Source organism: Colobus angolensis, unplaced genomic scaffold, assembly GCF_000951035.1.
Source record: "Colobus angolensis palliatus isolate OR3802 unplaced genomic scaffold, Cang.pa_1.0 Scaffold37, whole genome shotgun sequence".
NCBI classification, from domain to species: domain Eukaryota; kingdom Metazoa; phylum Chordata; class Mammalia; order Primates; family Cercopithecidae; genus Colobus; species Colobus angolensis.
In genome coordinates, this window is record NW_012117043.1 from 5,345,066 (window position 1) to 5,357,673 (window position 12,608).

The following is a 12,608-nucleotide window of genomic DNA, read 5'->3' on the forward strand; positions in this document are numbered from 1 at the left end:
CACCCTGTTCCCCCTACCTCCAAAAAACCCATGCAATTCAGGATGAGTGTGGATCCTGTTTCTTCTGAAATCTATAATGCAGAGTCCAGAAATAAAGTTGATGGAGAGGTACACTTAAAATGGAAAAGTGAGTATAAAGTCATGGGTTTTGTTAGACAAAATGAAATTTAAAGTATATTTCTAATGTGGTTGATATTTCTAAGTATACAACCTGTGTTGCACATTTAGAACCGTAGCAATGTCCTTCTGAATTTTTTTTCTTTTATTATATTTCATTTTAAAAGCAGGGCCCTTCTGACTATAGACTTCAGAAGGGAAATGCTTTTTTTTTTAAATTTCTAGACTTTATAGGAAATATTCCTATTATATAAATGTATATTGTATAAGAAATGTAATAAAACAGTACACAATACAGTAAGTCCTCACTTAATGCTGTTAATAGGAAACAACAATGACTTTAAGCAAACTACAAGTTTAAGCAAAATGATGTATAACAAAACCAAATTTACCATGGGCTAATTGATATAAACAAGAGTTAAGTTCATACAGCATATTTCTGGTCACAAATACATCACCATACTTCTAAATAAAGACCAGAACACTTCTAATATTAAACATTGAAATAAATGTGAGCTATGTACACATTTAAGAGAGATTAATAAAAACAGGTAAGATAAGTAATTACCCATTTATTCTAGTTCAGGGTCACAGGTGGCTGGAACCTATCCTGGCAACTCAGGGTACAAGGAGGGAACCAGCCCTAGACAGACACCATTCCATTGCAGACTGTACTCACACACTCCCACTCACACAGACTGGGGCCATTTCGACACACTAGTTCACCTAATGTGCACATCTTTGGGATGTGGGAGGAAACTGGACTACCTGGAAAAAACTCATGCAGATATAGGGAGAATACTCAGGTGCCACACAGACAGTGGCCTCAGCTGGGAATTTTTTTTTTTTTTCTCATCAGAGTTACAATGAAACAATATTGAACAAAATGACATTATTTGAGGAACTGCTACATAGATATTTACTGTATAGCATTATTAAAGTGGAGAGTGCGCAGTGTCACTCTCATATCCTGTGGGCATTATCCTTTGTATCAGTGTTCTCTTATAGGCTTAAAGGATATAATGTCTATTTTTAATACTAGTCGTAAGTGACATTAGCAGAAGTGTTCCACAACTTTTGAAATGAAAACATGCATATATGTATGCACTCCAAAAATATGAGCTCGGTGTAGTCTGGAAAGACTAGACAAACTCAAATAGAATCCTTTCTATTATTACACACTGGGAACTTTAGATGTCATTTTTCCTGTTAAAACTTCACAGGAAGAGGGTCTATCTGTAAGTTTTTTGCTGCCTTTCACCCTGGAAGTCAACAACAAGGATTGACTTTCTCTCTGAAATTCCCTTCTCTCTGTCATCAGTTCTCCCCTCACCTCCCATTCAAGCCAAACAGGGCAAGCTAAGGATGATACAACTGTAAAAAGGCAATTATTGTTACAGTATGAGTTATAATAGTATTGTGTATTTCTTTTAGATGAAAGCCTGTGTTTCCAGTGTTTACAGTAATGTTTTAAATGCTGCTTTCTCTTGTGCCCAGTGGAGGTGAAAGAAATGGCAGAGAAAGCAGCTACTGGACAGCTCACAGTACCTCCTTGGCATCCTCAGAGTAGTTTGACTTTAGAGAGCGAGGCTGAAAATGAGCCCGATGCCCTGCTGCAGCCTCCCATTGGGAGCCCTGAAAACACGGATTGGCAGCAAGTTATTGAGTATCATAGGGAAAATGATGAGCCCAGAGGAAATGCCAAGTTTGACAACATGGGCAACAATGACTGTGACAGTGACCAGCATGACAGACAGCCCAGGCCTGGAAGCTTCACCAGTAAGTTCACTTGCGGGAATCAGGATAGGTGAACTCAATCAAGTATCAGTTGGGTGAGGTGGCTCAGCCTGTAATTCCAGCACTTTGGGAGGTGAGACGAGCAGATCACTTGAGCCCAAGAATTTGGGACCAGCCTGGTCAACATGATGAAACCTGGTCTAAAAAAAAAAAAAAAAAAAATTAGCTGGGCGTGGTGGCACACGCCTGTAGTTCCAGGTACCCAGGAGGCTGAGGTGGGAAGATCACTTGGACCTGAGAGCGGAGGTTGCAGTGAGCTGTGATCACGCCACTGCACTCCAGCTTGGGTGACAGTGAGACCCTGTCTCAAAATAAAAATAAGAAAAAGTTATCAGCTCTCAAAAAAGTAAACCTTCCAGCGTATTTTTTTGGTTTGGTCCTCTCTACTTTCCTACTTTTCTGGAAACCTTGAATTCCAGGGGAAGGCAGTATAGCCCTGTATCTCATTGCATTTCCCACAGGCAAAGAGATCCAGACACTGATCAGTTTTTATATTACTGAAACAGGCCCCTTTGTCCAAAGGAAGTAAAATAATCACGTACTGACCCTGGTTTTGGCAAGGAATTGAGCCTTCTTTACCTGGGGATAGAGGTGGGCCACCACTGCCTACTGCCTATGTCTCTGCATTGTATTCTAAGCTGGAAATAAATTCTCTCAGAATTTATTTAGAATGTATTCTAAGCTGGCATTAAATTTTCCCTCCAGAGAGTCTATGTTGGAGGAACCTAGAGACACATGATATTTATTGTCATCGGTTTATGGATTTACAGGTTAAAAAAAATGAAGGCCATATATTTTCAGTTGATAATTTGCTTACAATCAGGGCATGGGATATTGTTTCACAGTTGTTTATAAGTTAAAGAAAGATGCATCTGGCCAGGCGCGGTGGCTCACGCCTGTAATCCCAGCACTTTGGGAGGCTAAGACGGGCGGATCACAGGGTCAGGAGATCGAGACCATCCTGGCTAACACTGTGAAACCCCGTCTCTACTAAAAAATACAAAAAAAACTAGCTGGGCGAGGTGGCGGGCGCCTGTAGTCCCAGCTACTCGGGAGGCTGAGGCAGGAGAATGGCGTAAACCCGGGAGGCGGAGCTTGCAGTGAGCTGAGATCCGGCCACTGCACTCCAGCCTGGGCGACAGAGCGAGACTCCGTCTCAAAAAAAAAAAAAAAAAAAAAAATTAGCCGGGCACGGTGGCGGGTGCCTGTAGTCCCAGCTACACGGGAGGCTGAGACAGGAGAATGTCGTGAACCCGAGAGGCTGAGCTTGCAGTGAGTGGAGATTGCGCCACTGCACTCCAGCCTGGGTGACAGAGCAAGACTCTGTCTCAAAAAAAAAAAAAAAAGAAAGATACATCTAAAATTGTCATTTGTCTTAGGCAGAAAATCTATTGACTTGGGTATTATTTGTATTTAGAATCTGTTTCTTGTCAAGCATCACTCGCGAATGGGTGGGCAGATGATCCAGGGCTGCATTTTGGGGTCAGGCTAAACTAACAGTCTCTACTCTCTGGACTGAACCTAAGGTATGCGACATGGCCACTCTTGGCAGAATATGTATTCATCTCTTCTCTCATGCCACCTTTATGCTCTTCCATGTTGTCTGAATATCACTGAATAACTTTGGCCCTGACTGTGTTACAATCATTAGGTATCAGGCACCCATCTCCCAGACAAAAGGAGCAACCAGAGTATAGTGAAGCCTTTCAAGCAAGTTCTGACGCATTAGTGGCTGTTGAGAAATCTTACAGTGTAAGTAATACTGCCTGGAAAGCCAAGTTGAACCCAAGGATCTAATAAGATAGATCTGAATTATGTGTTATGACACCAAAATAATATCTATAGTAGTTATTTTTGGCTGGAGCATGTGCCTTCATGTCACTGACATGAATAAAATAATCTTTCCTCCTGTCTGATACTTTTTAAACGTCAGTTCAACTCAGTGAATTGTGTATCCTGGAGATTGGGAGAGTACAGAAAAGTGTCAGATTCAGCTTTTGCATGTGAGTTTCTGGTATAGTTGGGTAAACAAAACTGGAGCAAAGCTCCTTCCCCAGCAGATGACTGAGGTCAGTTAAGAGTAGGAAAAGCAAGGGCAGGGTTGCTATGAGAGTACCTTCACCTGGAATATCCTCTAAGGGCCAAACTCAGTGAAGTGAAGTGATGTGTTTGTGCCTGACAACTGCGCCTCAGCAGGATCCGTTTGCATTTCCACTACAGTTACAGCCTTGCTTCAGGGCTTTAACACACTCTAGGCCATAGTGCAGCCAGACTAAGAAACCAAAATTTTTTTATTGTCATTGACATGGGATTGCAATCATTTAAAGAATATAGACAGCAATTGAGAATGATACAATATATGAATACCATAGTGATAAAATGTAAGGTCTTTTGACCTATTATATTTAATCATGGCATACGAACCATTCATAAGATCAGCTTATTCTTTCTCTGACTTGAGGGCTGGAAGAACAGTCATATTAAGCATAGCTGGAGAAGCAGGCCTAGGCAGAAAAGTGGGGAATGTCTACAGGAGGCCAGGACTCAAATTCAGTTTGATGAGACGTAAAGAGGAGCAATTGTTAAGTGCACAGGAAGGGAAGCGTGTGGCAAAAAGCCATGTCCAAGGAAATTAGTCACAACATCTCTGCCAAGAGATCACTGAAGGTTGGGTGTAGTGGCTCACACCTGTAATTCCAGCACATTGGGAGGCTGAAGCAGGAGGATCGCTTAAAGCTGGGAGGTCAAGACCAGGCTAGGCACCATAATATGACCCTGCCTACAAAAAATGTAAAAATCAGCTGAGCACAGTGGCTCACTCCTGTAATCCCAGCACTTTGGGAGGCCAAGGTGGGCAGATTGCTTGAGTCCAGGAGTTCGAGACCAGCCTTGGCAACATGGCGAGACCCCATCTCTACCAAAGATAGAAAGGTTAGTTGGATAAGGTGCATGCCTGTAGTCCCAGCTACTTGGGAGGCTGAAGTGGGAGGATTACCTGAGCTTGGGGAGGTTGAGGCTGCAGTGAGCCATGATCACACCACTGCACTCCAGCCTAGGGGACAGAGTGAGACCCTGTCTAAATAAAATAAAATAAAAATTAGCCAGGCATGATAGTGTGCACCTGTAGTCTCAGCTACTCGGGAGGCTGAGGCAGGAGGATCACTTGAGCCTAGGAGTTCCAGGCTGCAGCGAGCTGTCATTGCGCCACTATATTCCAGCCTGGGTGACCAAATGAGTCCCTGTCTCAAAAAAAAAAAAAGACTGAAGTGAGCCGTTTGTTTGGCCATGTGGTAATCAGGTCCTGAATATTGCAAAATAAGCAGGAAAAAAGGGGTGGAACAGAGATGCTAAAGAAATAAATTTGCAGGCAGGTCGCAGTGGCTCACCCCTATAATCCCAGCGCTTTGGGAGGCCGAGGTGGGAGGATCATTTGAGATCAGGAGTTTGAGACCAGCCATGCCAACATGGTGAAACCCCATCTCTACTAAAAATACAAAAAGTAGCCAGGCGTGCTGGCGTACACCTGTAATCCCAGCTACTTGGCAGGCTGAGGCAGGAGAATCACTGGAACTCCAGAGGCGGAGGCTGCAGTGAGCCGAGATCATGCCACTGCACTCCAGCCTGGGTGACAGAGGAAGACTCTGTCTCAAAAAGGCACAGAAATTTGCAGGCTGGGCATGGTGGCTCACGCTTGTAATCCCAGCACTTTGGGAGGCTGAGACAGGCAGATCACAAAGTCAGGAGTTCAAGACCAGCTTGGCTAACATAGTGAAACCCGTCTCTACTAAAAATACAAAAATTAGCCAGGCATGGTGGCACACACCTGTAGTCTTAGCTACCCAGGAGGCTGAAGCAGGAGAATCACTTGAACCTGGGAGGTGGAGGTTGCAGTGAGCCGAGATCGTGCCTGTGCACTCCAGCCTGAGTGACAGAGCGAGACTCCGTCTCAGAAAAATAAATAAATAGAAAGTTGCTGCTTTTTACTATTTTTTTTTATTATTGAGAGTACATTGCTGTTTTTAAAATGCTTCTTCATTTGCCTTTAACCTATAATACACGAGAGACTCACAGGTTCTGAGTAGCCGCAGCCTCTTCATCTGTAAGATGATGCCAACACATGGGCTATGTCTCTGCCTATGAGGGATCAGGGTGTTTAAATTCAGTACTCAACTTGAGTTGACTAGGGCCTTTCTCCTTATTTAGAATATTAGAATAGGAAGGTCACCTCATCTCCACCCATTCTGCAGATGATGCTGCTGAGGCTCAGGATTAGCATTCCTTCATGCTACTCCAGGCAGTTCACAGCTGCTTTTCCCCACCAGGAAGGGAAGGCAGAGGCACATGCACAAAGAGGTAGGGAGAGTCAGCTCAGAGTGTCACACTGACTGCTGGGTAGTGTTAGGTAACCCCGTTGTTAACACTGCATCCAACTATAAAGGGATTTGGTTACAATGAACAGCAACTTAAAAGTGATTTCCTACATTATTAACAGCATCAGTCCATGCAATCAACTTGTTCACCAGAGTCTTCTGAGGACATAACAAATGAATTTTTAACTCCAGACGATGAATATTTTTACTCCTCGACTGCTCAAGAAAACTTAGCTCTAGAGGTAAAAAACACAGTTCAGGGTAAAGTACATTTTCACCTTTCTCCATTGCCTTATTTCTTTTATTGAGAAAAATAGCTTACATATCAAAGTATATAATGTATACCAGGGTTTTTTATACCTTTTTTGGTGTCAGGAGTGTGATATGAACCTATGCGCTCATATGTGTTTTGAAAAAACGTCTGAAAGATTTTTTATTTTTGAGAATGGGAGGTCATGTGCAGTTTCTCCCCAAATTTGGTTACTGCATTTATACAGCACTTTGTACTTTTTTTTCAAAACATTTATTTTTTAAAAAAAATTTTTTGAGCGGCCGGGCGCAGTGGCTCAAGCCTGTAATCCCAGCACTTTGGGAGGCCGAGACAGGCAGATCATGAGGTCAGAAGATCGAGACCATCCTGGCTAACACGGTGAAACCCTGTCTGTACTAAAAAAAATACAAAAACTAGCCGGGCGAGGTGGCGGGCGCCTGTAGTCCCAGCTCCTCGGGAGGCTGAGGCAGGAGAATGGCGTAAACCCGGGAGGCAGAGCTTGCAGTGAGCTGAGATCCGGCCACTGCACTCCAGTCCGGGCGACAGAGCGAGACTCTGCCTCAAAAAAAAAAAAAAAAAAAAAATTTTTTTTTGAGGCAGAGTCTCGCTCCATCATCCAGGCTGGAGTGCAGTGGTCTAATCTTGGCTCACTGCAACCTCTGCCTCCTGGGTTCAAGCGATTCTCCTGCCTCAGCCTCCTGAGTAGCTGGGATTACAGGTGTGTGCCATCACACCCAGCTAATTTTTGTATTTTTAGCAGAGATGGGGTTTCACCATGTTGGTTGGACTGGTCTTGAACTCCTGACCTTGTGATCCGCCCGCCTTGGCCTCCCAAAATGCTGGGATTACAGGTGTGAGCCACCGTGCCTAGATCAAAACATTTTTATTCATGCTACCTAATTCATATATTCTTCCTATTGGGAAGGGACGAGGCTATCATTCCTGTCTCTGAGGAAGACTGGTGTTCTGCAGATGTACAGAATTAATTAACTCCAGCCTGACAAGCTTTAGTGATGGGAGAGCCAAGATTGAGGCAAGGGTTCAGCAACAAATATGAGACTGTCCAATATACCAAGTTTTCTTGGGAATCTGCCTAGCTTTTACAAGAACCTGCTGTACAGAGTATTTTCATTTCTAAAATGAATTTTGTTGGAGTCTCTTATTTACTTATTTTCTACCCTACCTCCCTGCTAACCTGGCACCTTTTTGGGATCTTTTACCAATATGAAAGGTGGGGTGGAGAAAAAGGGAGGATTGTATGTGTCAATCACAGTATTTGCTGATAAGAATTCTGGGATGCATCAAAGATATAATTTCAGGCCAGGCACAATAGCTCACGCCTGTAATCCCAGCACTTTGGGAGGCCAAGGTGGATGGATCATGAGGTCAGAAGTTCAAGACCAGCCTGGCCAAGATGGTGAAACCCCATCTCTACTAAAAGTACAAAAATTAGCTGGGTGCAGTGGCAGGTGCCTGTATTCCCAGCTACTCAGGGGGAGGCTGAGGCAGGAGAATTGCTTGAACCCGGGGGTCAGAGGTTGCAGTGAGCTGAGATCGTGCCACTGCACTCCAGCCTGGGTGACAGAGTGAGTCTCCATCTCAAAATATATATATATAATTTCAGCTTGGTGTGGTGGCTCATGTCTATAATCACAACACTTTAGGAGGCTGAGGTGGGAGTATTGCTTGAGCTCAGGAGTTTGAGAACAGCTTGAGCAACATAGCAGGACCTTGTTTGAAAAAAAGCAAATGAAACATTACTAGTCCCCAAAAGACCCCTTGTGCTCCCATCCAGTCACTGCCTCTTCCAAAAGGAACCAGCGTTCCAACTTCTTACCTCACAGAGTAATTTCGCATACCAGGCCAGCTTTTAAACCTTATTTAGCTCTTTTGATAAAGCTCCCAAGAACCAAAACATCTTTGTTGGAAGATTGGGATGAACAGGGATAGTGATATAAGGTGGGGGAGTCACATAATTCCTCTTCACAATGGGAGGTGAGGAAGGACTTACTGAGGAGGGGACATATGGTACAAATAAGTACTTAATGTCTAGGAAGCAAGTTTGTACTTTTTCTATAAAGACGCAGGGATCTTATGAAGATTTTCAAGATTTAAGAACATCAAGAAATTATTGACCTTTTAATATGTCTGCCTCCAGTGAACCTCCTTTCTTTTGTTCATTTTTAGACCTCGAGTCCCATAGAAGAGGACTTTGAAGGAATACAAGGTGCATTTGTCCAACCTCAAGTCTCTGGTAATAAGCCCTTACAGAAGATTCCTTGAGAATCACTTTTTCACTTTCTTCTGTTGGATCACAGATGTTTAGCGCTGGGGGGATCCTGAGGGACAGCCTCGTCCAAACCTTTCATTATATGGTTGAGAAAACCAAGGTTCAATGATTTCTCCTCAATAGAACAAATCCCTTGCTCCTCACCAACCTCATGACATCCATGTGTTGTATTATTTATACCTCCCCTTGCATTTTTATAGCATATGTTGTTGCAGTGAGTGCTTTTTCCCCCTTTGGTCTCTCAAGCTTTCAGGCTCCTTGGTGTGCCACATAGCAAGTGCACAGTTATCTTTGCTAAGCTGACCTGGGGGATTTGCCCAAGCTACCTAGCTAGTTTTTGACATAACAAAATTAGAACTAGGTTTCCATGTATTTCTTCTCCCCAGAAGGCAGTGTTACCAGCATTTTCCTTTGCTTGCTTAGCATCTTAGCAAAGAGTTAGTAACAGCTAACAATGCAGATTCAACTTAACATCTACCACTTGGGAGGCCTTGGGTTCTGTATAACTTAGCAGGGGCTTTCTATTAGGTGAGAAGGTAGCCTTGGATCCGTAGCCAGGGATGTGTCACCAGACAGATATAAGTTAACTATTGGCTTTGTTACATTTTTAGAATTGTGTACTCTTGTTCTTTTAAGGTATGCACTTATCTATTTTAAAACTAGAGTTATCCACCTACCAACCTGTGTAACTATCCATGGTCATGTCTCAACCCTGTAAACCCAAAGAAGGTGGGGTTATGAACTTACTCGCTTCCTCCACTGCATACTCCAGCTTCCAACTGTAACCTTGTGTAGGCCCCTGCCAGAGTTGGAAGTGTTTTAAGAAGCTGTAAGCTTTTAGATGAACAGTTAAAGTCTCAGCATAATATGTATTGAAAGTCTCCAGAGCCTTGGGCCACCCACGTCTTCCTGCAGAGCCTCTTTTTTGGACCTGCCTTGTATGTAGCCACTTAACTTGTATTTGGAGGTGAGTTGAGTGGGATGGAAAAGTTTAGGGCAGACAGGTCAGACAACCAGAGTTAGTTTGATACAGACATCTAAAGTATGTGAAAAAGTCTCTGATTTCTACTCCATTCACTTCTTTCTGCTCCTCTCTACCCCCTTTTCCATCTAGTGCTCTGATGTATATCCCCTTCCACATCAGAGGATACAACAGGGGTGCAGGATGCAGCGTGCTAGGTTCCAAGCCCCATTCTGCCACTGACTTTTTCTGCATAAACTTCAGCAAGTCACTTCACCCCAGGGCCCCACTTTCGCCTGGTGTAAAGTAAAGGAGAGGGTCTGACTCTAAAGTCTCTAAGCTCTAAATGTTGCTTATTAGGAATTAGTTTATGCTTTCTGGATATTTATCATTTTAAAAGAGGGTCAGAGGAAGAGGAACCCCTAATGTCTCTCCACTGGTGGAGTTTCAGAGCTACTTGGTAGCTGTGAAAGGTGGCATTGTTCTGGTGGGCCTTTTTAGTGTCTACCAGACCACCTGGACCTAAGGAATGGGATGGGGGTGGGGGAGTCATGGGCATTTGGAAACAGGGCTGGATGCTCCATCTGTCCCCTTCTTTATTAACTAGGACAGCACAGTGGTGGGAAGGAAAATGGATACTGGCCCTGCCTGCCTGGAGGTCTGCAAAGCAAAGGATGCTCCGTCTGCCCCCTTCTCTATAAGCTAGGACAGTACAGTGGTGGGAAGGAAAATGGATACTGGCCCCGCCTGCCTGGAGCAAAGCATCTTACTGAGAATTGGGGAGGAGTAACTTCAAATAACTTGATGCCAAGGAGAACAGAAGACTGTTGAATTAGCTCCTCAGTACTCAAGACTCCACCCCCGCCCCTACTCTTTAGGTGGTGTTTGGTGGCCAAGTGGCATAGTTCGCGACTGTTTAGTTAACAAACAGTTCTTGTTTTCAACGCCCCCTGGTGTCTGTTCACAGGAACCCGGTCAGTTTGCCTTCTTAAAAAGACAAAACAACATTTGTCTCCAGAAATAACTGTGGTTATAACTGAAAGGCCAGTAAATAACTTGATTGTATTCTGAGTGTCAGAATATAGTTCTGTGCTCTGAGCAAGGAAAATAAACTTTCAGAGCAAAAACCTCTTCTACAGCACTCAATCCAAACCCAATTAGGGCAGCACTTTGTTTATCCAGATTATTTCTAATTCTGGAGCAGACGAAGGGACATTCTAGGGAATGATGATAATAATTTGGGTTGACAAAGATCAGTTAAAAAAAAAATTACTTTATGCTTTCAGGTGAGGAAAAGTTCCAGATGAGAAAAATTCTTGGAAAGAATGCTGAGATTTTGCCCAGGTCTCAATTTCAACCTATACGAAGGTATGGGCTGTTTTATCTTATGCGGTTTCAGACTCACAGATGTGGTGTTAAATGGTGATAATGCCCCGTGTTTATATATTGCTTGTCTTCAAATGTATTAGCTACTATCTTATCAAAGTTAGCTTTGGGCAGCTTAGCTTTGTTAGTACTTGTGCAGTAGAATTTGAGGGGTAGAGTCATCACCTTTACTTAGATCCTGACTCTGACTTTCTGTTCATGTGACCTTGTCAAGGTTCTCAACCACTCTATTCTATTTTCCCATCTGTGAAGTAGGGATAAGAATCCTTACTGAGAATGTTGACAATAGGAACTTAAAGTAATAATATAACTCCTGGGCATTTATCCCAGAGAGATGAAAATTTACATTTACACAGAAATACATACGGGAACGTTTATAACAAATTTATCCATAATATCTCCACACTGGAAACCCAGATGTCATTCACCAAGTAAATGATTAAGCAGACTTTGGTACATCCATACCATTGAGTGCTACTCAGCAGTGAAAAGGAATAAACTATTGATACATGCAACTACTTGGCTAAATTTCCAGAGAATTATGCTGAGTAGGAAAAGCAATCCCAAAAAGTTATTTACTGTATGATTCCATTAATATAACATTCTTGAAATGACAAAATTATAAAAATAAAGAACAAATGAGTGGTTGCCAGCGGTTAAGGAAGGGGTAGGGAAAGGAGGGAAGTAAGTATAGCTAAACCAGAAATATGAGGGTGGTAGAAATGTTCTGTACCTTGACTGTATCAGTGTCAATATCCTGGTTGTGATACTGTCCTATAGATTTGCAAGATGTTACCATTGGGATAAAGTGGGTAAAGTGTATTTTTCTTTTTTTTTTGAGATGAAGTTTCACTCTTGTTGCATGATCTCAGCTCACTGCAACCTCCACCTCCCGGGTTCAAGCGATTCTCCTGCCTCAGCCTCCCAAGTAGCTGGAATTATAGGTGCATGCCACCACACCCGGCTAATTTTGTATTTTTAGTAGAGATGGGGTTTCACCATGTTGGCCAGGCTGGCCTCAAACTCTTGACATCAGGTGATCCACCTGCCTCGGCCTCCCACAGTGTTGGGATTACAGGCGTGAGCCACCACATTCAGCCGGTAAAGTGTATTTCTTGCCTGTGAATCTACAATTACCTCAAAAGAAAAGTTTAAATTAAAAAATTCATAATTGATATAAAGTATCTGGCACAATAATTCAATTTATTTTCTTCTCTCTGGGCCTCAATTTCCTTAATTATAATTATTATAGCTAGTATTTCCTAAATATCTAGCATATGCCAGGCACTGTTTCATTGTCTAATTTAATCCACATAACAACCCTGTGAGGCACATACTATTGCCTCCATTTTGTCAATAAGGAAAGCAAAGTTCAGAGAGTAAATATTTTTTTCTTTCTTTTTTTTTTTTTTTTTT

The 12,608-nt window shown here is 42.8% G+C and overlaps 1 protein-coding gene across 1 annotated transcript in view; it reads left to right on the plus strand.

The window, feature by feature from the left end:
- The window catches only part of TEX14 (testis expressed 14), a 167,127-nt gene that overhangs the window by 126,178 nt on the left and 28,341 nt on the right, over positions 1-12,608 (plus strand). The window contains exons 16-21 of the mRNA XM_011953776.1: positions 42-127; positions 1,615-1,896; positions 3,566-3,666; positions 6,407-6,526; positions 8,743-8,809; positions 11,093-11,174. Coding sequence (XP_011809166.1) covers positions 42-127; positions 1,615-1,896; positions 3,566-3,666; positions 6,407-6,526; positions 8,743-8,809; positions 11,093-11,174 — 738 coding nt within the window. The remainder of the gene's footprint in view (positions 1-41; positions 128-1,614; positions 1,897-3,565; positions 3,667-6,406; positions 6,527-8,742; positions 8,810-11,092; positions 11,175-12,608) is intronic.